At 33.7% G+C, this 25,667-nt stretch overlaps 2 protein-coding genes across 5 annotated transcripts in view; one reads left to right on the top strand and one right to left on the bottom strand.

Moving 5' to 3' along the window:
- Positions 1-21,099, bottom strand: part of LOC106662169 — a 108,717-nt gene extending 87,618 nt beyond the window's left edge. Inside the window, exon 1 of the mRNA XM_014386015.2 lies at positions 20,809-21,099. Within this exon, the coding sequence (XP_014241501.1) occupies positions 20,809-20,871 (63 nt within the window). The 5' untranslated portion in view covers positions 20,872-21,099. The remainder of the gene's footprint in view (positions 1-20,808) is intronic.
- Positions 1-25,667, top strand: part of LOC106662165 (espin) — a 127,968-nt gene that overhangs the window by 100,006 nt on the left and 2,295 nt on the right. For all 4 annotated transcript variants that reach the window (XM_014386014.2, XM_014386013.2, XM_024226949.1 and 1 more), the window contains exons 6-11: positions 691-964; positions 4,778-5,125; positions 5,184-5,304; positions 7,572-7,747; positions 18,888-19,262; positions 24,888-25,069. In XM_014386014.2, coding sequence (XP_014241500.1) covers positions 691-964; positions 4,778-5,125; positions 5,184-5,304; positions 7,572-7,747; positions 18,888-19,262; positions 24,888-25,069 — 1,476 coding nt within the window. The remainder of the gene's footprint in view (positions 1-690; positions 965-4,777; positions 5,126-5,183; positions 5,305-7,571; positions 7,748-18,887; positions 19,263-24,887; positions 25,070-25,667) is intronic.

Genomic DNA, 25,667 nt, shown 5'->3' with positions numbered 1-25,667 from the left:
TCTCCTAGGCACAACCTCTCTCTTTCTTTCTTTCATGTTCTCTCACATTTTCCGTCTCGCAACTGACTCTCTCTCCCACTCACTCTCTCTCTTCACATCACATTAATATGCAGTTCCAAAAGATTACAAAAGAATAGATTTTTTTTATTTTATACTTTATGTTATAAGTCTAGGTAATTTTTAATCTGTCTAAAAAATAAATTATAGTGAGAGTAAATTATGAGAGCAAATTCATAATTAACTAATATAATTAAATGTAATTTTTAATTAATTAATATAATGTGAATTTTTAAATTTAATATAATTTTTTCAAATTAATTTTTAAACAGCGACGAGACTTGAAACACAACTGCTTGATTTTGGCGAAATCAGAGAACTCTCTGATCTGCGAAATGAACTAGTTGATTTGAAGTTTTAGTAGTGTATAACACAGAAAGAACTAGCAATCTAGGTGGCATTTTACAAATCAATTATGGTTTTAGTTAAATTTTGACTACAACGTCTCCAAACTGACTTATCTCTCCTTCCTGTTGATCTATTAATATAATTTTTTGTGGAGAGGGAGATAACTAGCCACAATCAGCAAAGCAGGATGATCTGATGTCCAATATTTGCTTAGTCAAGACTTCTTTATAAATAAAAGAACATGAACTGTAACAACTTTTTAATATGTGCCAATTTGCTTTTCAGTGCTCATATGCGGATTGCGTCAACTATTCGACTCCGCATGAACCGTTTTATCTACACACGACAAAAGAGAACGCTTACATGACTCCAATTGGAAGCACAGGCCAAGATCCGTTTTATTTGCACAAACCCGGCCAGTTCAGCACCGGTTATCACCGTGTACGAGAACTCTTTGGCATAACTTTGAACAGCACCTCTAGGATTGAACTGCCTCAGACGCCTCCTCCACCACCCCCTAGCCAGCCTAGTCCTCAGTCACAAGGAAATCGAACAACAGGTAGTATTGTTTTTTTAAAATTTAGTTGTAGGGTATTCAATAAAATTTTAAATATTGGCATTACATTTCAATGTTTTACTCTCAATTACACAAAATAAAATTGTGTCTGTTTATTGGAAGGCGTCAATATTTTTTAGGAGTCACTATGATTTAGTTAATGTGAGATTTTTCTGTTTTCTGTGTATGGTGATGAACCTGAAATTAGGTCAATACTCATCACATTGGTGAACACATGAGCAACTTCGGTATTTTCTGTGATTGCGATTTGTGCAAACAACATTTATTTTTTATGTGTATGACTTTCTTTTATGAGATATGAGTACTGAAATCGAAAAAATTATATTTTAATTACGGTGGAAAATTTGGTTTTGCTCCGTAAACTTACACCTGTGCTCTTCTACCGTGAGTTTCAGTAGGTAAAGTGTGCTATGTCAGATTACGAGACATTTTATCAGGCTGTTGTGGAGTTGCTAAAGTCGTAGATAAGATAACAGGTGGAAACAATCGGCCAGTCGCGACATGATCTTCCCAAGTATCTGTTGCTGGTGGAACCAGAGAAATTCGGTGGAAATCACCGGGCCGGAGATTCTGAACAACGCCGAGACTCAGACGTCGCAGCCTTCAGTCTACAGGCCTCAGAGGGTGGAAGCCGCCGAACCTGCCGCCGAGAATCTTTCGCCCGTCGTTTTCAAAAGGTCAACGGAAGTCCAGCCGGTAGAAAAGGAGGACGTTGTCAGCCAAGACCCCGAAGGCAATGAAGAGAATCACAGGACCGGTAATGCAAGTCAATAGTTAGCGGAGAAAGTGAGTCAAAGTTCAGTTTAAAAATGCCCATGGAAAACAGTGCACGTTTCGAGTGGTCTATCTCGCCAATTCAGCAGATGCGAGACTGTAGCAAAACGGGAATTGTGACAATACGCTGGGTGTTCGATGAAACGTCGACAGTCCCTCGGTCCGCCTATTCTCGCTGTTATTCTGGAGTTAGAAGCGTCGTCCTTACTGTGAAAAATAAAAGTGGGTGTTGATTTGTGCGTTTGACAGTGCCGGAGGTCAAAACAACAAAACCAATCCTTTAAGCTTAAGACAACAACACCATCCCCACTTTTAATTTCTACGAGTCCAACGCCAGACTGCAGAATACCGCCAAGAATATGCTGACCAGAGATAAATTTTGAAAAAAATAGCTGTCGATTTTAGGACTTGACTTAGAAAGGCTTTTTTTCGCTTTGCTTAGGTGGATTTGAAATGTCCATGTTTGCTGGTACTCAAATTAAATAACAGTCATAAACAATTCTATCGATAACCTTTAAACACTAGTGGACAACTTCTTGTACAGCTTATTTTAATTTTCTTTCTGTTTTTTAATAGATTATTGACAGCTAAAAAAATATTATTTAATAATTACAACCTTCTTTAAGTATATTTATAATAGTGAAAATTAAAACATTATTTTAAAAATAAAAATGTGGAGCAATTCTTATGTTTCTTTCTGCTCTGTTCCTTATTATTGCAGAGTGTTTATTCAACCTTGCACGCAAATCCAATTTTTTTCTCATTTATGCTTATGAATCTGCTTCGATAAATTATACAATATTTATTTTGCATTTAAAAACTATCAAAATATAAACGTCCAAGTCCAAAGTAGTAGGATTTTATTCCCCCCCCCAAAAAAAAAACATGTTTACGTATAGGTGTGGCATACGAAATGTGTCAATTACATTCGATAAAACAAAAGTAGATAAAACGATTTTTAATTACACGTTATCACCATGCATCGGCCATATCTGTATTTAGTTATATAGCAACAATATATGGTACTGATGATAAATATTGGACGTCGGTTGTAAATTTGAATTTACAAAAAAATATGTAAAAACAAAATTCCTTTTAAGCCTTTGTCAACCGATAAGGCCAATTAATGACAAGCTGATTGGCAATATTTACGTACGGCAGGTTATATCTTGTTAAAACAGACTATTTATAGCTGTTTCATAGCTGTAATTTTCTTATGAGCCAATTGAAAAAAAAAATCTAATTGTTATCAAGAAAATATATGAAAAAGTGAATTTTAAATGTGACGAGAATGTATGAAATTTTTGTTGGTTGAATAACAGAAGACAAGAAAATACAAGAAAATTACTTTAATAATTTCGCATCTATAAAAACTGACTAAGCGCAATTAAACAACTTAGTTGATAATCATTATTTACTTTCTCACACATATTAATGAACATGGCAAAAGCCAATATAGATGTCCAGGTTATATCTGAAATATTTTGAACTATAGCAGTCATACCGAGTAAGATTCTTTGAGTCCAAAAGACAAATCCCGATGATATAGCGGTAAGCCGTGGATAATACACGGGCTGTATCTAATCGTAATTTCCACCCTGGAAAAAATATGTTGTGACGGATCGACTCTCGTTTGAAGCGCTTTTGGTAGGTACATGCAAAAAACTCCTGCGAAACCTAATTTTATCAATGAAAAATCTAGTTACTTATAATTGCTGAGCTGTACTGTCGATTCTACTGTTTACCAACTCTTTAGAGTAGTCGATACCATATCCTTGGCTCTAAAAAACAACTATTGCTCTGTCGTATTTATGGACATTACGGCACCATTCGACCAAGTGTGGCAACTCTGCCTCCTTTTAAAGTTAAAAGGTTACCTGTATCATGCCCAATATCCTGATGTCCTTCCTCTCCGGTTTAAAGAGAGATTTTGAACTTTCACACATCAAGCCAATGCTGACGTTCTGCAAGGAAGTATCCTAGGATCAATCCTCTACAAAATCTGCACTGCTGACAAGCCCACACAAATCACAACCTACGAGACTACAATCCTATCCACATACTCTGACCTACCATACCAACAGAACCAATCCAAGAAGATACCTAATTACCGACTGGTGCATTCTGTGGTGGATCAAGTTAAACGAGGAAAACCCAGCTCAGACGTCAAACCTTTACCTTGGGCTTTACTTGGATATCAGATAACATAGAACGTACTTCAAAGACTAAAAAGAGTCAAGTACTCAACAAAAGATATGGACAACTCAGACGCTTACTAGAACCACAATCTTCACTATTCACACCTAACAAAGTATAAAATCTCAGGAGGCCGATTTGGACTTCCAACATCCAACGAATCCAATTCTTTCATACCAAGGAATCAGGTATATCCTCAACGCTCCCTTTATATGCCACTAATATAACGATTCAGAAAGACCTAGACATTCTTGGAAGATCTGGTCCGACACGTTTGCCCTATTATCACTCTAAGTTATCCCTCCAACTTAACTCACTAACCCTTGCTTTCTCCCCAACGTCTCATCTTTGTAATGCCATAATTCTCCGTTTTAGACGGCGATGGCCTATACTGATCCTAACTTACCCTAACTAAATAAAAGACTATTCTAGCACTGGCTGACTTTTCTCCCCATCGCCTCATGGTCTGACATATAAGTCAGATTTGTATGTATGAATATGTGCTAGGTGCTCAATGTATATTTTTCGTACATAAAATGAAATAAAAATTGTAGGTAATAACAAGCTTTACTATGAAGCTGTAAGTTGAACTTAAAAAATTAAATGTTTCATGTGATTGAGGGTAAAATTATGAAAATGTCAACGTTTGGTAGTTTTGTCGTTGGTTGTTTTATTTGGCTGATTGCTTGTAATTATGATTTAATGAGCGTAAATGTGATGTTAATGGGAAAAACGAGCTTTTTGATAATTTATGTCTCCCCCACCAAATATAAATAAAAAATAGTTTAAAGTCGAAAATGGAACACTAAATTTTAAAATTCACAGTGAGAGTGGAGGTGCATCACAACGGGGACGAAAAAGAAGAAGACGATGTATCAGCAGCTGGAACGGATGTCACACTGGAACCGGAGACGGTTCCGCTCGAGTCATTGCCCGCAGCACCTATGCCGCCTTCCACGCCTCCGATCGTCGTCGCGACTGAGCTGCCACCGCTGCCGCCGCAGATCGAGCAGGAGGACGAAGGAAGAGGAAGTACAATCATCGAAGAACACGACTACGAAGACATATATAGCGTAAAGGGTAGGGATTCTGGCTCGCATTCAAGGAGCCCTTCCATGTCTTCCGCACAATCGGACACACCCGTGGTTATAACGGCGACAAACGATTCATCAGGTATGCTCGGATCTAATCATTCTTCATTATCATTCTTAAATATTGATTTTTTTTGCAGAATCTGGCGTTTCTAGCCCTTCGCCATCCGAACTCGGCAGTAAATCGGAATCAGAAGAACCGGAAAAGGCGAAACTTGAGCTACGCCACTCTCTACCGCACCAAACATCACAGAATAGCAGGTTTGTTTAAATATGTTCTTATATTGCTGTTCAGTAAAACAGTACGGTTGTTAGATGAAAGCTTATGCCAATATTCTCGTCATCATACTGAATATGTTATGTTTTCTTTATTAAATAAACTCCTTGCAAGATTCCCAGTTGCTCAGACCCTTGATATTTCAATGTTAGAGTGCTATAGTAAACCACTAGATAGGAAAATGGTATAAAAATAGAGAAATAAGTAGTTTGGACTTTTCAGAAACATGATGTCTGTCGGAGAGATTAAGCTTACATATTTCTTTAGGATTTCAATAGAAGACCTAAATCATAGCACACTGAGATTCTTTGTCAGAAGCCTGCGTCCAGGGGACTCTTATAGCTAAGCATATGCTGTTAAGTTCGTTCCAAGCTGTTTTAATTATCACGTTGTGAAGTACAAAATTAATTTTACAGTTTGTTGAGGACAAGGCTGGTGGATCTCTGGAATATACTTGAATATTGATGCTTCGAAATCCCAACTGTACGGGTTTATGTATTAATTTCCATTAATTAAAAATCAAAAGTGATAGCTAATCTGTTGGCCAGGGAGATAGATACTCTAAAATTGGAACTTTTCATACAAATTTGATTATAAAAGTGGGTTCAAAATCGACCGAATTACAAGTTCATCACACAGCCGGAAAAAAGAACAAAAATATGGTGTCGCAAATTATCTAATGGCAGGATCTTTTATGTCTGATGCATTTCGGCATTTCGCCTTCCTCAGTGTCTGACAGACTAACCTAGCGAAGGCAGGCCAACAAAACAAAAATCGGTAACGACTAAATTACAAAATTCCAAGCGCTAGGATTCGAACCCAGAACCTCTAACGTGGCATATGCGAACCAAACCACACGGAAACCACGGTCCTCAAAAAAATTCTGCGTGAAGAATAATACGCAAAATCGACGCAATTAAACAAGAACAATAATTCTAAACAAAACACAAACTCGTTTATCCTCGTTAAGCAAATATTGGACAAGTGGGCTGTCGCAACTGACTCACGACTTGATACACACTGTTCAGATGATTTTGATATATTGCAAAATGTTGGCTAATTAAATTTGAACTAATTTATTCTCTTTAAATTCAAAGAAATGCCACAACGAAGAAAACCCTTAGAACATTAGTTCACGAAACTTATTTACTTAACAAACAAGCAAGTGAATGCAGTTTGATTTTTGTGTTTAAAGAATTTAGAAACGGATCAATTATTCCTTTATTTGATAACAAAGAGACAAATAATAACTGTCCAATTTTTGATTCGTTCCTGAATATCCTATTGGACTTTTCTGGTTGTTTCAGTTAAACAAGAACTAAAAGAACTGATAATTTTTTCAGATATCTGGTTATGTTGCATTATATATTAATTTATGAATATATGGAATTGTTTATCACTCAAATTATAACTGCGATGTCAGTTAAGAAACACTATTGAGCAACTCTGATAAGTTTAACCAGTTACAAATTGGTTTTTGTAACAAAATCAATGAGAATTAAGTTATTTAAAACTTTAAGGTAATAACTAACTTAAATTTATTGAAGACTTTCCCGGTTTCAAAGTTATTTGTATAGTTATTGTGGTATGGTATTTTACACAGCGATTCAATTCTAATAATTCTTCTCAATCAAAAGCTTTCTTATTTTATAGAATTTAAAACTTTATATGTATTCAAATTTTTATTCAAAGAAGGTTATGAGCTTTTTAATTGATCTTGTTGTGCATTTATATGCACACTGTTTGGCGCATTCTTCAATTTTTTAAAATATTATTATCATTGAATTTACACCTACAACTTTCGTTACAGTAAGTAAAGTTGATAATTCATTGACTAACATAATAATGAAACATGATGGGAGAAGCCACCCACTGCTAGTTATTCAAATAATTTTTTTACAAGATAGTTTAAATCAAAACCGAAATTCTCGTTCAAAGTGAATAAATTGCTGTTTAAAATTTTATTAACCACTAAAGTACAGGTTCAATAAAGAAGAAGTAAATGCGGATCGTCATTAAAGTTTAATTGTTCTCCAGAAGCCCTATGATAGAAGAACATTTGAATCGAAAATTACATGTCCCTATCTTGCAAAACGATCATAACGTCAACACAATAAAAACCGTAGATAATTGCTTTTACAAACAGAGAAAACGGTTCAAAATTAAAACACGGTTCATTTTGCGCAAAAAAACTATCATTTTTTCAATATCAAAAATTTTCTATATTGGTTTATTTCTTTTGAAACAACAGGTCTCTGAAAAGGGTGGTCTCCGTCCCTCTGGGCATTTCACCGCCTCCACCGCCTCCTCCGCCGCCAAGCGAGGACAGCTCACTGACTGGGATACCCTCGCTGCCTCCGCAGAGCCAGCAGCCTCCGACGCCTCCTCAACAGGAAGCACAGACCCAGCCGAACGCACAGAACAACGGTAAGTCAATTGACATAGGACAATTATATCATCAATCTACTGACAAGAAAGATAAGGCGGACAAGATATACTTTGTCTTTATTACTTGGAACATTCTTACATTGATAGCGGCTGAGATAAAAAGTGCATGCTGACACTTTCAGGAATTTTATCAATTTTCCATGTCACAAAGTCTTTATTATCTTTAGCAAATTATAAAATAAAAATGAATTTGTTTAGGCTTTGTTTTTAGGTTATCGAGTGGAATGACAGATAATGAGACGTTTTGGGTGATATTCTGTTAAAAAATATTATACGCGCGCTCAAGCGTTCTTGCCAAAAGACCCTACAAGCCTAGAAAAAAATATTTTTTGAAATATAGTTTTCTGCGTTTGTTCATTATTTATTCCAAATTTTTATATATCAGTTGATTTGTATGCTTTAGGTAGGTAGAAAAATTTAAGATTGCATCAAATGATAAAAAGTAAAAAAAACCCCATAACATTTAGGTGATACTGACACAAAAATGGATAAGCATTTGGCTGAGCGTTCTTACCAAAATACCTTACAAGCCCAGAAAAAGTATGAAAATATGTTTTTCTGCCTTTGTTCTTTATTCATTTCAAAGTTGCTATATATCAGTTGATTTGTTGCTATAGAAGGTAGAAAAAAAATTAGAATTGCATCAAATGATTAAAAAGTTACAAAAACCATAACATTTTTGGTGATACTAACACATCAAAAAATGTTAGACGCTTGTCTGAGCATTCTGTCCAAAAGACCCTACTAGTTCAGAAAAAAATACGGAAATACGTTTTTCTGCCTTTGTTCTTTATTTTAAATTATTATATATCAGTTGATTTGTTGCTTTAAGTACGGTAGGAAAAATTTGGGATTGCATCAAATGATAAAAAGTTACAAAAACCATAACATTTTTGGTGATACTGACACAAAAAATGTTAAGACGCTTGTCTGAGCATTCTGTCCAAAAGACCCTACAAGTCCAGAAAAAAATACAGAAATACGTTTTTCTGCCTTTGTTCTTTATTTTAAATTGTTATATATCAGTTGATATGTTGCTTCAAGTAGGGTAGGAAAAATTTGGGATTGCATCAAATGATAAAAAGTTACAAAAACCATAACATTTTTGGTGATACTGACACAAAAATTGATAAACATTTGGCTGAGAGTTCTTGCTAAAAAATATGGAAATATATTTTTCTACCAATGTTCAGCATTTATTTCAAATTTTTATATATCAGCTGTTTTTTTTGTTGTTTTTTTGCTGTAGGTAGGATAGGTTAAAAAATCCAGGATTGCATCAAATGAGATTGGATACATAAAAATTTACAAAAACCGTAATTTTTTTGGTGATACTGAGACAAAAAATGTTATATGCTTGTCCGAGCGTTCTTCCCAAAAGACCCTACAAGGCCAGAAAAAATGGAAAGGGTTTTCTGTCTGATATAATACGAAAACAGAAATTTATTATATATCTGGTTTTCTGCCTTTGTTGCATATATATGCCAATGTCATTATATATATATATATATATATATATCAGTCAATTGTTTTCTTATCTAAAATAATTTATTAGCATGCCGGATCTAATTACCTAAGATTATGTAAAAAAAAAAGTTACAAAACTGAAAAGACGCATCCAATAAAGTATGCCAAAACCATTTCTTTTGAACAAAATAATGCAAATTCGTTTAAAGCGCCCTTCAAAGCCCTTATATACCCACTTTTAAGCAAACCAAAAATCAACATTTTTAGGCTGGGATCATAGACTTTTTTCTCGTGAATATCTGGTCTTTTTCTTAAAACTTCATAACTCGTTTGTATTTTATCTAAATTCAACTGTATTATATCCGATGAAAAGCTTAATCTTTCATATTTTAGCGTACATAAACAAATTTCCGTTTTTATGTAACTGTAAGTAAGAAGAAAAAAGATTAAAAACTCTCCAAACATTTATTTTTTGTTTTACATCTCCGGTTCTGATTTATTTACGGAAGCCTGGTTTCATCCATTCTATCATACAGGTTAAAGAATTCTTATGTCGTGCATAGTTTTCTGGAGAACGGTGAAGCCGTTTCAAAGTTATCACTATTTTTATGATATTTAAAAATCAGAGGTATTTGCAAGACGAAAAAAAATTTAACACAAATTTGTATCTAGAGATTTTTTTATGCAAACAACGAATATCAACTTTATTTCTGGGTAAACAAGTATTTTTATATTCTTTGTTACGTTGCTAAGTCACTCCGTCAAAATTGTATTTTGTAGCCAAAATTGTATTTTACAGTTTTTTACATTTTTTAAATATACAGTTTCCATGTACATTTTTCCACCTAGTATCATGACAGTTAGATTTCGTTAAAGTTGGTAAATTCCCATTCGCTAGCATCCCCTTGCTAGACAAACAATGTACATTTTTAACCAATTCGTATGGATTTAATTAGCCATCGAAATTTCAAACTGTGGTGGTTTTGTCAAAGAAAATTGAAGACTGACTAACAAAGAAAAGTTGTACGTTCAAAATAAACTAATAAATGAATAAACCCCCATGAAATGTAACGAAACAGGAAAAGAAAAAGTGACAGAATTCATTCCAGCATCCCAACATGTTTAACCCTTGCTCCCACGATCGGACATCTTATCAGACTTACCGCTAAAACCAAAAACAACAACAAAAGCTGCTGATTCGAATACATTTTTGGCGATTTCGCTCAGTTTGTAAACGACGGATTTTCACGACGGGCATTTTACAGTGACGTTGAATCGTGAGGAACTTTAAACCGTGTTTCCTGACGGGCCGTGGTGGCAAATAGGCCACACTGAGAGCAATTGCGATTCGACACCAAATCGGACCACAGCATGTGAGTTGGTATTTATTTACTTTCTGTTGATTGATTGATGAATATACAGCGATCAGCTCGTCTAGTTAAAAAACTTTTCCGACACAGTATCTGTAAACAGGATGAGAATGCCGTAAACCTCATGGTTTTATCTCAATCCGTTCAAAAGTTATAATTTTTTTAGTGCTTATGGAAAAAAGCACGTTTCTTTACATAAAAACAGAATTTTCTAACGTAACTTTTTACAACTTTAGACCTCGTCTTTTAGCTTTAGAACCGAATTTCCTATTAGATTAATCCACTTATGTTCTAAAATTGCGAGTTTACTTACAAAATACGAACATCACGAAATTGGTAATTTTGGAACAACTTCTTTAAACCGTAGCTCTTTTACATTAGATTTTAAAAAATGTCAACATTTTATAAGTTTTCCAACGATATATTTGAAACCTCTTTTTGATTTTTTGATGAGCAGCCTAATTAAGGGCAATTTCAGTTGGAAGTTGGGAAAACGTGGGACGGGATATATCCAGATAATTCAATGTATGGCCCAAGAGTTGATCGGACATGTAAATTAATAATTAGCAAATAAATTCTGAAATAAATTATTTGCAAAGAAACCAACTGTTCTTCATAATAAAAATTAACATATTTTAAAAGAAAACTTCTTACGTTTGATAAAAAAGAAGTTTGTACATTTTAGAAAAAAATTGTTGCATTTGGGAGGCGATTAATTTGAAAGAATTGTTGTTGTTTTTAATTTTCCCAAAAATTTGTATTTTGGGGTTTATTGGGGTGAAAAAAATGACTGTCAACATTGTTCAAAAAAATATTTTAACTTTTGCTACTTAGCTTAGTTACGCAATAGTTACATATTTATAACTCGAATTTGCTTGCCGATAGGTTGATACTTTTTGTGTTTCTAGAAAGTATATTTTAAAAAATTCAAAAAGAAATAAAGTTCGTTATTACTCGTTTTCTGAACCTCCAAAATCCCGGAATACAAATTTCATGGAGAAACGATAAATTTTGTTCAAATTTTTACCTTCCAAATGCTCCGAATTTTTTCACAAAAATTTGAAACGAGTCCACTGATACACGGGAAACGTACGGGGGTTTCGAAACTACATATATAGCACAAATATTGTCTCTTTAAAAAATGACTGTAGATTTAAAAAAACACAACGTTTTTGTGGATTTTATACTTATTTTTCGCATTCAACGACTTAAAATCTATACGTCGTTAACATAGGCTAACCAATTATCTTTCAGCATTCCAGCGGTTGTTAAATCTTCGAATTTAGTAAAATCCCGAATAGTTATTCATTTACACATTAAGTGGAACACCAGACATGGGAGAAAGAATATATTCGTATATAAGAGCTGGTACTTAAAACAAACCCCAATTTTTTCCAAAAAAATATTACTGAAAGCGTCTTTTCGTTTTTGTAACTGTAATCTACCAATATATAACAGATTATTTGGAGATCGTGAGGTGTGGTCTGGTGGGACGTAGGTTTTAGAAAAACATTTTCTTTATCGTGCCAACGTTTCGATCTTTATTGAGATCATCTTCAGTGTTCAGAGTGTAGATGTGTCATGCTTGTGTTTCGTGTTGAGAGGGCACTCTCCTGAAAATGATCTCAATAAAGATCGAAACGTTGGCATAATAAAGAAAATGTTTTTCTAAAACCTCCGTCACACCAGACCGCACCTCACGATCTCCAAATAATCATTGGCTAACGGTCACTAAACACCACACATACCTACATATAACATTTAAGTATACGTGCAACGAAAAGAGAAAACCATACTAAAAAAATTAGTAAATTTTTCTCATGGCGTAGTTGGCAAGAACACTTATTCATGAATCCAATATATTTCGACCTAGTACTACCAAAAAAGTTTCATTAAAATTAGTAATCCCAATCCCGTAGCCTCGTCATGTCAGTCGTTAATCTTCTTGGAAAAAATAAACTATGTCGTTTAAAAATATGGGTGCGTAATAATCAGTTTCAGAAATTCATGAGTTTTAATAAAAATTATTTAATTATAATGGTTTGAAAGAAAATTCGTTAAAATACCGGAAAATCATTTAGTTATAGAATAAATTGTTAGTTAATTGTTAATTTATCACTAAATGATTTTCTGGTGTTGTGATTTTTTTTCAAATGATCATCACATAATTTTTATTAAAACTCGTGAATTTCAGATTTCGTTTAATTTGGTTTACATTAAAATAACCTGTTACATTAATATAACCATAAAAATGCATATTGTTTTAACAAAAAAAAAAACAAAAAATACGAGTGTTCGGTGTTCCGGAAAGATTTCAGAACACTTTGATTTTATGAAATAAATTTTACTTGGAAAAAAGTTCAATGATCAAAATAACTCTTAACTACAAATCATTAAATTATATTAATATTGTGTGTGGTGTTTAGCGACTGTTAGTCAGTGATTATTCGGAGATCGTGAGGTGCGGTCTGGTGTGACATAGGTTTTAGAACATTTTCTTTATCGTGCCAACGTTTCGATCTTTATTGAAAACATCTTCAGGGCTCAAAGTGTTTGTTTTCGTGTAGATGTGTCGTGTTGAGAGTCACAATACGACACACAAGAATGACACCTCTACACGGAAAATAAACTCTTTGAGCCCTGAAGATGTCTCAATAAAGATCAAAACGATCGCACGATAAAGAAAATATTTTTCTAAAACCTACGTCACACCAGACCGCATCTCAGGATCTCCAAATAATTATATTAATATTGTTTTATTGGTATTAGCGGTTTATTGCTCTAATCAGTAAAAAAACCTTCCAATCGAATTTTTTATTTTTCATTTTTCCCTGCCTGTACAAACTCGACCTAAAGATCTATTATCCCTAAGTTAGCTCAGTTTCAGTACTGATGTCTCAATTTAGAAGATAATCCGACTGCTAGAGCATGTTTGCATGCAGTTGCACATTTTCATATTTGATCCAGATAGCAATACCGTAAAGAATTATTTCAACAAACAGAAACTTGTTTTCTATTTTCATTTGAAGAATGAAACGTGCTGGATTTGTGTAATTTTGACCGCTTTCCTCCCTCTGCCACTTGTCTGTCTGGTAGAATAATTATATTCGAAATGGTTAATTTATTGTTTCACGGATTTGGATTATTCTGGAAAGAGCAAACGGACCGGCTCAACCGAGTTCCACTGCTTTGGCTGAATGCTTTCACACAAGACGCGCTGGACACAATTACACTGGAGTCCGTTACCCATTAAACCTACGCGGCGAAATAAGAAATCGTATTTTTATATGAGGCAATTTTTATACGGTCCAATTAAACTATAATATTAATTGTCCGCCTCCTGGCCCTTATGCTCGTCCGATCGTGTACCCATTAGGTCCGACACGCTTTCCAGCACAATTAGCCACTTTCATACAAGTACGAGCAAATAATATTGGTCAGCGTATTTTAAGTTAGTAAAAACGGGTTTTTTCCTCGGAATCATAACTGTCCCGGGCGGAAATAGAAGCGGTATTTATTTTCTCCTTGTATATTGAAATTATAAATAAGTCGGGTGATTTTTTTTTCTCCCCCGATTTCCACAGCCAATCGAGCCTGAAGGCGACAGAGTTGCACAATTTACCTGGCAGGAACTACGAATTTCCTGAGCCCAATTAATCTTCCGGCATGTTGCTAATCGAAGTTTCGGCCCAAACCTTCCTTCAGATTTAAAGAGCATATTTCAAATTCTAAAAATAGATTTGAAGTTCATTATAGAAGTTATTAAATTTAATATGAACCTTACCTAGTAAATATTTTATACGTAAAAATATAATTTTGTTACATGCTCTACCCCTTTATACAGGGTATCCCGTTAACAAACGGCCGTTTTTCAAGATGTTTCCTACCTGTCAAATTGTACTAAATCTTCTCTATTGTTCAAATAATACTCAATTGTATTTCGATATTTCACTTTTTAAGTTACTTTAACATTTCACAACTTTGTTCCAAAAAGTTCCTGGTAAGTCATGAAATGGTAATCCTACGACAATTTGATCATACCATTGAAAAGAGCATTGAAAACCCTACGGCATTATTATTATTACTATTATTTTTTTTAAATTGTAACCTTAAGAGAAACGTTTAAGCAAAATCTCTTAATTCTGAAATACTGCCAGATTAGCGTTTACAGAAAAGTTGCCTTTACTAATGAACTATAACTACATCCATTTAATTAACAAAGGTCAGTTAGCATCAATGTTTGCTAAAAAATTTATTTTTCGGTTAAAAACGGTTCATATGATTAGTCATTAGGATTGTGAAACTTCTATTGAAAAATAATGAAAATAGTACAATTTTATCAAAAAGGACTACGGAACTCAATTGACCATAAGAAAAAACAACAAATTAAAAAATCCCTATTACATATTTTTCTGACATATTTTATTGCAGTGTTTTTTATTTTATTTGTTTAAGATTAACAAAACAAAAAAATAAATAAAACTCATAGAGTTTTCAATGCTCTTTTTATTGGTGTAAACAAATTTACAGTAGGATTAACATTTTATGTGATAAGGAGAATTTAATGGAATAAAGTTGTGAAAGGGTCGGGTAACCTGAAAAGCGAAATATCCCGAGTAAAATTTGACAATAGAGATTTTTAGTACAATTTCGAATGTAGAATGATCTCCTCAAGTATTGACGTCTGTTCACAAGACACACTGTGAACCTTTATACAGCATAAATAAATGAAGTATCATAAGAAGTTTCATAAGCAATAAACATAGATAAATAAAGTACCATAATATAAGGTGATCCATTATAATAATGTAGACATTTCACTGGCTCAACTGAGGAATTTGATTATGCACTTGACACATCCTACAAACCTTGCAATCACTCATAGTTTTCCAACCTAACTACAAACTTTGCCAGTTTAGAAAAAAGAAATCACCGTTTATGATCGTTTAATATCATCATGGTCTGTCAGAATTTTTTTTTCTATAGGGAGACTGTCAAATCTAGACATTTGTTTAAAGGAAAAATTAACATGGATATCTTATCTTACGTGAACCTTATGTTCTAGAAATGTCTTGGATAATTTTTCTACTCGCTTAACTCATCCCAAAAAATTTGCAGAAGATTCCTAAATAAATAGTGTTCAAAAATGTTAAAAAACATGAATGCATATATATGTACATTGATCGTTTCCGATCATCATGGTTGATCTGTTCTCACTGGTCGTCTTTAAGACTTGACGATCAAACTTAAGGTAAGACTTGACTTCACATTATCTCATTATTTCCTTACATTTGTAATTATTCAGTGGTAAACTTGTCCGCATTGTAACGCGAGACGCTACCTCATTAGGAGCATCTCATGCCTCACGTGAAACAAATATTACAGAACCGCCCGGATCTCAAGTGGAGTATGGTAAAAGTTCAACGTCCATAATAATTACGACTTATAAAATCAAGTCGCTGTAGGTCAAACAATTTCATTAAAATATATTAAATGATACTGGTCACATTTTGACTTTTCTGTTAGCATTTGCCCTTGGTCGTAACGGACAAAAAGAAATGTGTCAAATTTGCCAAATAATTTATTTTAAGACAACTTTGTTCGCGAATGTTCAAAAGCAGAGCAGGAAGTTTTGGCTCTTGATTGAAACAGCTGATTCCATGTCGGAATAATTCAGGAACTTATCAAGCCACGGCTTTGAGCGGAGGCTCCAGGCTCCATCCCGTTGGAAGATTTTTATGGAAGATGGTGACTCGGTATTATGATATATGCTAAGTTCTCAAAGTGGGGAATTAAGCGGGGAGACGCGCTGGCCTTCAGTAGGGCATATTTAAAGGAATTTTCTTCTTCCTATTTTTATTCGGGGTAATAATAAGTGAGTTAGGTAGTGCTAGACCGATTTTTACGCCGGGGAGAAGCTTGCACACTATTTTACTGCTTGCGATAAATTTTTATTTCAAAAATATTACCATCTAGATTTCAACATGCTTGCATTTCAATCTTGCTGTGAAAAATCCGCATGTTTTTTAGTCCCGCGTATAACTTTTTTGTTGAACTTGTTCGTAATGGCGATTGTTTATAAAGTATTTTGTTGAACTACCAGGTGATGGAATCCACATGGTTCATTTATAAGCTACTATTTTTTACGAAATCATCAACTATTTGCGAATTCAAACTTGAAAACTTCCAAATTTGGAGCATACCAATAACGTAGTCTTTAGGCTTAACACACTGACATTTAGAGGTTTCACTGTGTTTAACCCCCACCCCACCCCCGAACGTTTGTTAGAATTACAAGTATACAAAAAAAGTTGATTTGGGTGTGTCACTTATTTGTTGTTTAATCAATAATTTTTCATCTCTAAGTGATTGTGTGCCAGGGAGGTTAATCTAATATTAATTCTTATATAGGAGAAGTGTTGACAAATCCCGCAAAATGTAAGACTTACAAAAATCTGTGATGATAAGAGGATAGTAGGCACCGCAGCCTTTTGGCTTAGTGTAAATTTTTTTTTTTTATAGCTCAGTTTAATTGACTCGAACTTTCTTCTAAGGAGTCAATTAGTCAGGTCATTGACTATCATTTATGCAATTCTTTTTCCCGGGTCTTCTTGACATCCTAATTTATGTCTCCAATGTGTTTTGCTTCGCATTCGAAGACAATATGAATTACTATTCTTCCTTCTTGCATAACGTACAAATGAGGTTATCATTGAATATTCCCATACAAAGTACATGTTTTCCTAGATGGCAATGACCAGTATATATCCCGATATACTGACTTGTTACCTTCTAACTGGAGCAATCTGTTTATGAGACTGGCAAACTTACTGCTGCAGTTGGAGATGCACAGACTCAAAGGAGTGATAGACCTATTAACTGGCCACTGGCATCTGAGAAAACACCTACATAACAAGGTCATATGTAACGATGATCCCATTTGCAGATTATGTAATGAGGAGGAAGAAACAGCCACCTATATCATCTTCGAATGCGAAGCAACAGCTCAATGTAGACATAACCTAGCATACAAAAAGCCTAGAGAATGAAACTGTAGCAACGACAGTCAATGACTTAAAATACCTGAGAAGAAGGTTTGAGTCGGTTGCACTGAACTAGGAATGTATAATAAGCCAGAAGGCTGTAGGGCCTGGGATGCACAAACCATGTTTCGATGTATCCTTTACCTATCATCATCATCAGCAAGTATTTCTACTCACTCAAAGTGTTTGTTTTCTGCGTATTACAGAACGCAGAAAACAAACACTTTGATTGAGTAGAAATACTTTGATTGAATATAAAAAATATTTTTTTTTGCATTGTATAAATTCACTTTTTTCCACATCCTTCATGTATTTGTTAAATTTAAACAATGTTTGTAAATCCCAGGCCCTGAAGATGATCTCAGTAAAGATCGAAACGTTGGTACGATAAAGAAAATGTTTTTCTGAAACTTACATCACACCAGTCCGCATCTCACGATTTCCGAATAATCATGGACTAACGATCACTAATCACCACACATTTATACAAAATAAATTGATTTATGTAATCAATCATGTTATCTCTGGACGATTACATACCAAGAAGGTTAATTAGATGTTTTAAAAGGAATAAATTATATTTTTTTAATAAATTTCATATAGAATAATAAAATTTGTTGATTTAGGTGTCTCAAGCCATTTTTTGCTTAATCAATCATGTAAGATCTCCTAGCGATTGTATACATCGGAGGCACATGTCATATTTAGTTATGCATAAATGGATACATTTTTAAAAACATTTATTACTTAAACAGTAATAAAATAAATATACAAAATTAACTGATTTGGTTGTATCGAACAAATTTGTTGTTCAATTAATAATAATCCACTATTCCAGGCTGATCTGACGTTTTATTAGGTCTAAGAATTTTTATTTTTCAGAAAAGAAATATTTAAAGAAAAACTATTGTTTTGGGTAACTTAAGGCAAATGTGTTTTTTGATCAATCAGCTTAATCTGTAGGAGATGGTATACCAGCTGATTTGAGGATTTATTAGGTTCTATCATGGATGATTGTTCAACTATGTTTATTTCATACAAAATAAGAATTTAATTAAGCTGGGTGTCACATTGCAAATTAATCTTGTTCGTCCCGAGCAGATGTGCATTATGCTAGAATTGACCAGGGGAATTTTTTCAACAAAAAAAAAATAGTACCAAAAAAAATGAAAAGGCAATGTGAATTTAATATTGTGTCACAGTAGAAATGTCGTTCAAAAAGCCATGTCTAATTTCCAGGTGATGGAATGCCAGGGGGCCAGATAGGGCATTTGGTCAACAAGCAGATGGTCCTGCCGTTCATTCCTCCTAAGTTCGGGGAAGGACACGACCCGGAAGCGTTGATCAAACCGTCCGAATACCTCAAGAGTCTTCAGGGCGGGGCGCCGCCGCCGGCAGCACAGTCCGCTCAGCAGACGCCGGCCGTTCAGCATACAGCAAGCGAAGATGCTGCCCCTCCTCCGCCAGCCCCAGGGCCCCCACCTCCGCCTCCGCCACCCCCGCCACACCAACCCCTCTCCACGATCAGCATTCAGGACATTACAAGTGTTCAGCTGAAACGGACTAAGAACCCCGCAGTGAAGACGATGTCCTGTCCTCATCCATCGCTACCAGGTATTTGTGGACCATTTTTACAAATAACAACTTTAAAATCATCTTCTAACCCACAACAAAATTGTATTTTTATACGACCAAATGTCAGTTAAAATTTCAAATGATAAAGAGCAATTTCCTGCCTTTTGTTATCGACTTTGAATTTTTTGCAATCCTCAAATATAGCAATGCTTGTTCGATTTTCTCCAATCAACCTGATCTAACTTTTCTCTGGTTTTGCCAGCGAATCAAGCTTGGTTCGTCGCAAACCTTACCACAAATTTCACGTATGGATTACATTCTTATAATTTCAGTTAATACACCAAAGCGAATCTCCTTTGATATTGTAAAAAAATCAAGAGATAGTTTCAACTTAGGTCAGCAATTTTCAACTATGTTTATTTATATTGAAATAGTTTAATCATTTCTGATTATGTTGCTATATCTAAACTTCTAATTAGTTTTACGGAGATGGTCAAATAAAGAACCTCCTCTACCAGACAAACCGAGCGAGAATAGGCGGACCAAACTGATCAGACACATTGTGTACAATTTACGACCATCAATTATTGAAAAACCTCCTTGTTACAGATCTTAACATAATAAAATAATAGAAAGCAAATCAAAACTCTCAGCCATCCCAAAGCAGTCCCTCAGGCAAGAGCACTTTGAAAAGAGAAAATTAAGAAAATCAAAAGAGAGGAAAAAAATCATTTCACGAGTTACGCACCAATAAAAAAAAAAACTTTTTTTACGTTTAATTCGACACAGTATATAATTAGAAAAATCAAAAATTTTAATAGAACTTATTGAAATAAAAGGATATTTATGCAAGTTGGTAACTTGCTAATGAATCATCATTTTTAGTAATTAATCTCTCATTTACTTGAAACAAAATTTGTATGGACTAAAACGTAACTATGGTTATAACGTACATATATAGATAACACAACTTCTACAGCCTCAAACAACACAAAACTCTTTTGGCCTTTTTTCGAGCTTGGTCACTGGTTCGGTTATGTTGATGAGGATGAACAACAACGAAAGAGAAAAAAAATTCAACTCTCATATTTTGAAAAAGAAGTTAAGAGATAAGAGATATTATTTATCAAAACGTTTAGCTAAAAAACATCTTGAAAAATTAAAAAACGTCACGTGGGCACGGATTGAGAATAAATCTTCCACGAGGCTTTCTAAATTTGACTTCCTTGCCCCTTTTTGGTATTTCCACGTAGTCCTACAATCACAACAAGAGATCTTATTGAGGCGAAATAGTATGTGAGTCTAATTAGACATGGTTTCATTAACAGTTAAAACCGTATTAAAATATAAAGCGTGATAAATGAGGCTAAAAAGGTTCAGTTAATAGTGTATTTTTTATTACCGATATTAGAATATTGTCAATAAGTTGTGCCTATAAAAGTTTGATTTTTGCCTTATAGACCGTTGTATCAATTTTTTTACAGAATCAAGCAATCAAAACGATTTTATATTTTTCTCGTGGACTTCTTCTTATGTGTTTTACTGTAATAGATTGCTCTTGGCTATTATTTTAAATTGCACTCACCACTTCCCGTTTTGAGTAATTTTGACTTTTGGTCCTCGCGTCACGTTCTATATAATAGTTCATTTTGGACGAAGGTAATCCAGAAATGTAATGATTCAATTAAATCAGGTCTATGCCCATTCTGACACCAGGATAATGCGAATATTGTCCTTTCCTCTCTCTAAAAAATTGAAGGATTAATTCTTAAATTACAGCGATAAAATATTTTCTGAAGGAAATATCTTATCAAGATTAATCCCTTTCAATATATACTTAAGCGATATTTGGCAATTTAGGAGAAGTCTTTTTAAAAGCTTTCGGTCATTGTTTTTAATTAACATAGATTAAAATATAGTGTATTTTCTTAGAAAATTAAGCTACAATTTTTCAGCAATTCTGGTTTTATGAAAATACATCTAATTATATCCACAAATATTCATAAAATGGAAAATTGTTTTACAAGAATTGATATTCTAAAGAAATTTTCGATATCTTAAATATCCGTCTTTGAAATCTAACAACGTTAAACTGTGTAATATAAGCCATGTTTTTTGGTTAACCTTCTTATCGTTCCAAAGAGTCATGACACACTCATAAATTAAGTAGTTTAATTCGAGTAAAATTGCCTCATTAAATTTATCAGAAATGTTTCGAAAAATAGATCTACTTTTCCCCCTTTTGAAGTGAAAAAAAATATTACGCACGATAGTACAAAGTTTTATAAAATATATAACAAAAGTAGTTTTTACATTTTAAAATAAAGTCCTTTTTAAACTCTTCAGTCAAAGTCGGCGTAAACAAGTTTAAACATTACACATCGGCATAAAATTTTATCGCAGGTTTAATTTCGCGACTTCTTGTAAGTAGCAAAAAATTCTTTTACGAGCAATTGTAAACTTCAAAAATTAATGACCTTAATTTATCTCACCAGCAATGAAGTGAGATTACACAGTGACTTTTTATTTATAAGTCCCTTTTGAGATAAACTAAGCCTAAACTCAATGCTAGTTGAATTAAAATAATCAAATGCCATTGTACAAAACTTTAATTTATTAATGGCTAAATAAAATATAAGATTAGGCCGATGTTCACTCGCTCAACTACCCTCTTTGCTGTAATTCCTTGAGCATTCGGCAAATGCTTCCTCCATTTCAAAATATCCAGAGAGAAAAATGTACACATTTGTCGATGACACAGACCTTCAAAATGTCCGCAGCCATGGGCGGTTTTCAAAATTGTCAAAACTAACATCTAATTTTGTAAAATACTGGTATGATAAATGGACCAAACATTCGGCAAATAAAGTTGTTGTCAAAATGAGTTTAAAGGTGGTAAATCTTTTTCGAATGTTTTGCAAAAGTCTCATACGAATTTGTAAATATGTATACGTTGTCAAATGGATATGTACTTTTAGAAATACTGATATGACCTTAAATGGGCACAACAATTGGCATCTATAGTTGCTGTCAACAAGATTTCAAAATTGGAAAATATTTCTTTGAACTGTTGCAAACTTATCATACAAATCTGCAATCATGTATACGCGGTCAAATCGATATGTACGTTTAGAAATACTGATATGACCTTAGAGGGGCAAAACAATCGGCACCTGTACCTACACTTCAAACCTAACTGGGAAATGTTAATTCTGATTTTTAAAAAATCATTAAAATCCACAGACAATTAATTTATTGTGTCGCCGATACTCATATTTGGAACTACTGTTATGACCACAAACGAGCCAAATAGTTGGTAGGTGTACTTGCGGCCTTCAAAATTTTACAATGATTAAATTTTGCTCAATTCACATGGAAAATAGTGAGATTAATCTGTAAAGGAGTTCATTATTAAAACCGACATGTACTTGTATACATACTGATATGACCGGGGATTTAGTTTTCTTAACAAATTTACAATTAATAAATGTTGTTCTATTCGCATAGAAAATGTCTAGATAATTTGAAAATGAGCCTAATTTTTAAAACTGACATTTACTTTTATATGACCTTAAATGTGCATATTATTTGGCAATTGGTTGTTGTCTAAAAGACTTCAAAATTGGTTAATCCTTCTCAATTCACATAAGAAACTAGCCAGATAAATTTGTAAATGAGGCTAATTTTGATGGACCGTCATGTTCTAACAAAAAATTGTGATACTACCATAAATAGGAAAAACATCTGGCAACCATAACTGCTTCAACACTTTAAAATGAATTAACTTTTCTTCAAACTGGTACAAAAATTTCATAAAAATCTACAAACATCTACCTTTCAAACCGACATTTACTTTCAAATATCTGTAAAAAAAATACTATTGTACATATAGTTTCGAAACTGCTGCATACAATCTGTCACAAAATGGATTCCTTGGAACACAATGTAATTGACCATTACATAGAGTGAAAGCAGTAATTTACCAGTGATTTAGAACTGAAAAAATAATATGACTTGTTTTGTTATTTCATCAACACTGACATTAATTTGTTCGAAGGTACTTTCATTTGACCTGGAATCGTAAGCTAACTTAATGAAAAGGAAAAAACATTAAAAATGTAGATTGGTATTACATGTAAAGCGAAATAACCAAACAATCATTAGACGGTTTACAAACGAAACTAAATCGTTCACAGTTTTGACAATTACGAGAGGAACAAAAATTCGGTGACATCACTAGAAAGGGATCTCAGTACGGATTTCATTCCGGGTCTCACCCAGGAACGAAAGTTCTGGAAATTGGATTATAAAACAACCTCGGGGATGATAAAGCACGCAATAGTAATCGGCAAAGAAATCAATGTACTCGTCCAAATCATAGATAAATCAAAATCTTTATCATTGAAACAATTTCTTTGCTAACATGAACAAATCTTTTGTCTCTTGTGCCTTTTAAATATCAAAACCTATCTGTTTGGTTTTTTACAATACAGCAAAACAAATATTTCAATGATTATTGCATTACCAAATAAATCATCATTTATTTTTTAGTTGATGATTGTTGTATCATTGGGGAAGTATTTCAAAGGCACCCTGAAGGTGCGAGGTCCGGTTTTTCAAAGGCAATTTCGTTGTACAAGTTAAACCATCGCAATAAGCATGAATATGATTGTAAGAAAGAGGTCAGATTCACAAATAAATCTTTATTCATCATTGTTTACTCAATGATTGCTGGGTTTCCGGAGAAAGGGAACTGGATGAAAAGTCTGAACGAGCAAGGTCCGGCCTTTCAAGGCCCATTATTATTGCTGTTTGGCACCTCTTGTTTTTCAAGCAAAACAAAAGTTAGTCAGGCAAATTGTTAGGAAGTGCATACATACTCATTTTGGATTAGATCTGTTGATTTAGTAGGCTAAAAATTAATTATGATTATAAACTTTGTTCACTTGAATAGCCTTGGTTCATACTTTAGATTTTCTATTTAATTGAAAATAATTTTTCAAGTTTAACATCCACGTTTTGTTCTTTGGTTTTCTTTGAGTTCATGTTTTGTCGTCCGTTTGATCGATGTCCGCCCTTGTTAAAAGGCCGTGCCCTTATGTAAATGTCTTAAGTTTTACAAAACCGGGCATTCCCCCTTGTTTTCTGCCAGTGGAACTTTGGAATAGAAAGAGCTTAATGCTCTGTTTGCCTCGGACTTTCTCCAAAATACGCGTTAATTATGGCACGTGAGCAGGGATGGCCGCTCTAATTGCAATGCTAATTGTTACTGGTTCATGTGCGAATATCAACTCTTGGGTCCCCCGATCGTTCATTAAAAAAAACATACAGTCAATGACAATACAAAACGTATTGGGCTTGTTGAACTACGTTTTGACTTGTACCTGAACCAGATTATTTTTATAATGAAATAACAATATGAGAATCATTTTTATTAACAGTAAGAAAACGTTTATTTGCAATAAACATTCTGTCATCTGGTTAGTATTTTCATTAAACAATTTTCGTTTGTAAATATTAGTTTTAAATAGTTTTATTGGTTTTTAATTAGGGTAAATGTTTGTATAAATGTATAATACAAGAGGTGATACAGCTCTTGGTGTTACCTTTATTTCTTACGTTCTTTCCTTATTGTCTTTCTAAATTTTTACAACTCGCTTCCAGGGACAGTGGAGTCCCCCTTTCAGCACGCCAAAGAGGACCTTATCGCGGAGTTGAAGCTTTCGAAGGACATATCAGGGATCAAAAAGCTCAAAGTGGAAAGAGTCAAAATGGAGGAGAAACAAGAGAAGGAAATAGCATCGACAATATCGAAGAAATTCACGGTCGACTCTTTTGTCGAAAAGGTAAGTTTGATATAATAATAGAGGACAATTTTAACAAGACTAGCCTACAGTACTAATAATTTATAGCCAATTTGATTAAAGCAATATAGCAATGTGATACATCAAAATGATTTACTGTGGTCATGGATATCGATAACATAAAAATATTAACTATTGGCTCAGTTATTGAGTAATTGACCTATTATCTATGTTCGAAATATTGTTTCAATCGGTGAGAGTAAAGAGCCCAGGAAAGAATTTCAATGTTCTGTTTGGTATCTGAATCCATCAAAAACAAAATCGCCTATATCTAGGCCTATTGTTAAAATTTAATAAAAGTGGTTAATCTGAAGTCCTTAAATTTTGACGTTCAAGTGTATTTCTTTTGTCTACTCCAAATTATTTACAATTTATTTAATATCTCGTGTCTGTCTGAATCAAATTTGATGAGATTTGGCTTAATTATTAACTACGTTATTTTCAATATATGGCCAAATTTTGAAGATAATCGATCCATGGGATTTTAGTTTAAATTGTGTCCATTAGTATGTTAGCTGTGATTATTTTTCTCGACATTAACACACTTTCTTGAATACGTTGCGATTCCTTAAAAAAATGT

The sequence above is a fragment of the Cimex lectularius genome, unplaced genomic scaffold (genome assembly GCF_000648675.2).
Source record: "Cimex lectularius strain Harlan isolate CLEC.00 unplaced genomic scaffold, Clec_2.1 scaffold122, whole genome shotgun sequence".
Lineage (NCBI taxonomy): Eukaryota > Metazoa > Arthropoda > Insecta > Hemiptera > Cimicidae > Cimex > Cimex lectularius.
This window is presented reverse-complemented; position numbering and strand designations above follow the sequence as displayed.